General features: G+C 32.0%; 1 protein-coding gene across 1 annotated transcript; it reads right to left on the reverse strand.

Annotated features, from left to right (window-relative positions):
• Nucleotides 1-424: 424 nt before the first annotated feature.
• Nucleotides 425-1,397, reverse strand: LOC107856850 (protein FANTASTIC FOUR 3). Its single transcript, XM_047412152.1, has 2 exons — nucleotides 573-1,397; nucleotides 425-481 (listed from the first exon to the last, which is right to left on the reverse strand). Exons 1-2 carry the CDS (start codon nucleotides 1,395-1,397, stop codon nucleotides 425-427), a joined length of 882 nt encoding a protein of 293 aa, XP_047268108.1.
• Nucleotides 1,398-3,321: the final 1,924 nt, after the last annotated feature.

A 3,321-nucleotide genomic window follows, 5' to 3' on the forward strand; every position in this document is an offset into this window, starting at 1 on the left:
AGGTCATTTTCTTTTATCTATAAATCATAAGAGGGCTAAAAAACTCATTTCCTCAAATTTTTCTGTTATCGAGTTTTTTGCCAATTTGAATGTTGTACTAATGATAATCTTTAAAAATTTCTATTTCTAACAAAGTACTCAAGAAAATTCAGCCCAAGAAAAAGTTTTATACAGTCGGACTCATTAATGAATGGTCCTCTTTGGCAGAAACATTTAAAATTTAATTAGAAGTAAAGGAAAAAAAAAGGGGAAACAACGGACAAAGCAACACAAGACCATATGGAATATATGGAAATGTCAAAAAAAAAAAAAACTATAATTAAGTGATTCAAAATAAAACTAAGTAATTAAGAAGTAGCCACCCATAAAGGCTTCCTCCAATCACAAAAAACCTTGTTCCTTTTTCCACTTTCCTTGCATCTGCTTAGCCTTTGACATTTCTCTTTTCCCATTTCACCCTCAGCATCAAATTTATTTCCATCTACATCCCATTTCATATTGTACATGTCATTTTCTTCTTCTTTTTCCTCCTCTTCCTCTGTTTCTTCTTTTTCTTCAATTTCTTCTTCTACTTCTTCTTCAGTTCTAATTTCGCTTTCAACAACGTCGTTTTCATTTTCGTCTAATTCTTCATTATCGTCAAAATTGGTAGCAGATGTTTCATTTTTGAAAAAAGAGAGCCTAAGTCGGCCATTGCTTCTTTCAGCTTGTAGATAATTATGAGTAAGTGGGGCTTCGACAGCTTTGATTATTAACCTACCGTCTTCGCGGTGAGGCCTAAATTGTACGGAATTCAAACCCCTTATTGTTGTCAATGGAGGTGGAAATTTGTTGCAACATTTCTTATTACTACTACCAGTACTAGTACTTCTTTTATTCACCTTGCAATTTCTTGACCACGTAGATGATGACGATGACGGCTCAGGTTGGTGAGTCATCTTCGCCATCATATGGTCTGGTGATGGTGATTTTTCAGTTCTTGAATATGAAGAAGAGAATGAGAAAATGGTGGAGTCAATAATATCGTTCCCTGTTTCACTGCCAAGACTTTCAGTACATAATTGAAGGCTTTTTTCACTGAGTCTTGATGAATATGAAGATCTCTTCGATAAAGGGTGGACATAGATGTCACTTTCTTTAGAAATGTTGGTGAGGTTTTGAATAGAACTCCAACCACCACCAAAATCAAGATTAGTTGTTGTAGTAGAGGGCTTTTTTGTAACTTGATAATTGCATTTTTCTTTAACATTCTCTATATTGTTTTCCTTTTCAATCAAACATGAAGGTCCTCTTCCAAATTCTACAGAAGAAGGGACTTTGAGCTTAAGGGTAGTTGTTTCAATGATTTGGGACTCATAACATGACTGCAAAATGCCTTGATATACTATAGTTGACATGGTGGGAACAAAAAAGTAAAGGGTTAAAATCAAGAATCTTGAATAAGAGATGGTTATATATGGAGAGTGTGAGTATTTTTGGGTTGTTTGATTTTTGTGAGAGAAAGGCAACAGGTGGAGAGAAGAAGAGAAGATAGAAGATTGAATGAAGGATAAGTGAAGGGGTCGGCATCTATTTGTAGTGCTCAAAAAGTTCCACAGACAAGGGGAATAGGAGGAAGGGGGTTTGGGGGTTGGGGTGTGAGGTTATGTGCTTTTTTGCACCACTTGAATTGTACTATTATATTTATGAAAAAAAGTACATGGCATGATCATTTAAAAAAAAAAAAATTAGCCCATGATTGAAAGGGTGGATATGCTGTAGTCAGTCGGTTAAAGTAATTTTCCTTTTTAGTAATTTGGCCAAATTGGGTACATGAAGTCTCTATACTGAATTGATACACTTTTATACCACATTGATATACTTTTATACTATATTGATACACTCTTTAAAAAAAGAGAAAGAAAATTCTATGCAATTGATACTCTTTTATACCACATTAATACACTTTTATACTACATTGATACACTTGCAGTGTCCATATACTCAATTGATACTCTCTTATACTAAATTGATACATTTTTAGAATGCATGTAGAAATTATACAGAGTTGTATAAAAGATGTATCTAAATAATAATTGTAGTTAAAAATTGTATAGAATGTGTATAAAAATGCTATAATTATTATATAAAATATGTATATGTATAGAAACTGTATCATTATTATATATAAATATATATCTTTAACAATTGTATTATATTAAAAGTATATGATATTGTATTTTATTGCATAAATAAGTAAAACCAAACAAAACAAATAGCATGTTATTTTAATAATATTATATCACTTAAGAAAGGTTGTCATGTAAATGGTTTAGAATAAAACTTATAAATCTACCTAAAAGTTTAGTTGAATTGTCCAACGTCTACTTTGACTTGTGAAAGTGAAATGGATTAAACTTTGCATTATTAAAAAAAAAATGGAAAAGGGTCAAAAATACTCCTGAACTATCTGAAATAGATCAAAAATATCCCTCGTTAGTTTTTTGGTTTAAAAATATTCCTCCGTTAAATATTTGGCTAAATAATACCACTTCCCTTAACAGAAATGCCAGCTAAGTAAAAAGAAACCACGTAGCCATGCCACGTCACTATCCATGTGTAAAATTTTATTTTTAATCATATAATTTAATTTATTATCTGACCCGACCCACAATTAAAAAAGGCCCGGTTCAATTATCCAAAATCAAATAACAAAGCTTCGGATCTTTCCAATTTCACGTCTCTTATCGATCTTTTTAGCTTTTGTTTCTTTGGAGGTGGTCATTTGGCTATGGATTAGTTGTTCTTTACTTCACCTGCCAGAGGCGACGCCAAAGGCAATACTAAAGCTGATGGATTTAGAAGGCTTAGTAATTTTTCATGTAAAAAGTTATTTGCAGGTACTTGTTAATATGAAAGTAGTACTTCCTTGGAACACTTTTTTGTATTTAGACAAAATTCTGAAGCAAAAGTTTTTTTCTTACTTGTTTTGACTAGAAATATCGAAATGCAAAGTTCATCCCTGAATCGACAGAAGGTATGTATTATCTGAATTAAACTTCATGTTTATTAAGAAGAAATATTTTTCAAGTGATATATAGGCATAGATTACATTTTGCATCCCGGAAATCTAATTAATATATAGGCAGCCGGGGACACAAGCATCAATAGCTAATTCTTAAACCCTTAACTATGTCGTTGCTTCAAGGCTCCCCTTCATTACACGATATTTATATTCATGCAGCTTGTTTAATGCTTTTATTTTAATTTCTGAACAAAAAGGGAAATATGTTTCGCGAAATAAGAGATCCTTAACATGGCCCTTCGACCATATAGAAGTAT

This window comes from Capsicum annuum, chromosome 1, assembly GCF_002878395.1.
Source record: "Capsicum annuum cultivar UCD-10X-F1 chromosome 1, UCD10Xv1.1, whole genome shotgun sequence".
In the NCBI taxonomy this organism is placed as follows: domain Eukaryota; kingdom Viridiplantae; phylum Streptophyta; class Magnoliopsida; order Solanales; family Solanaceae; genus Capsicum; species Capsicum annuum.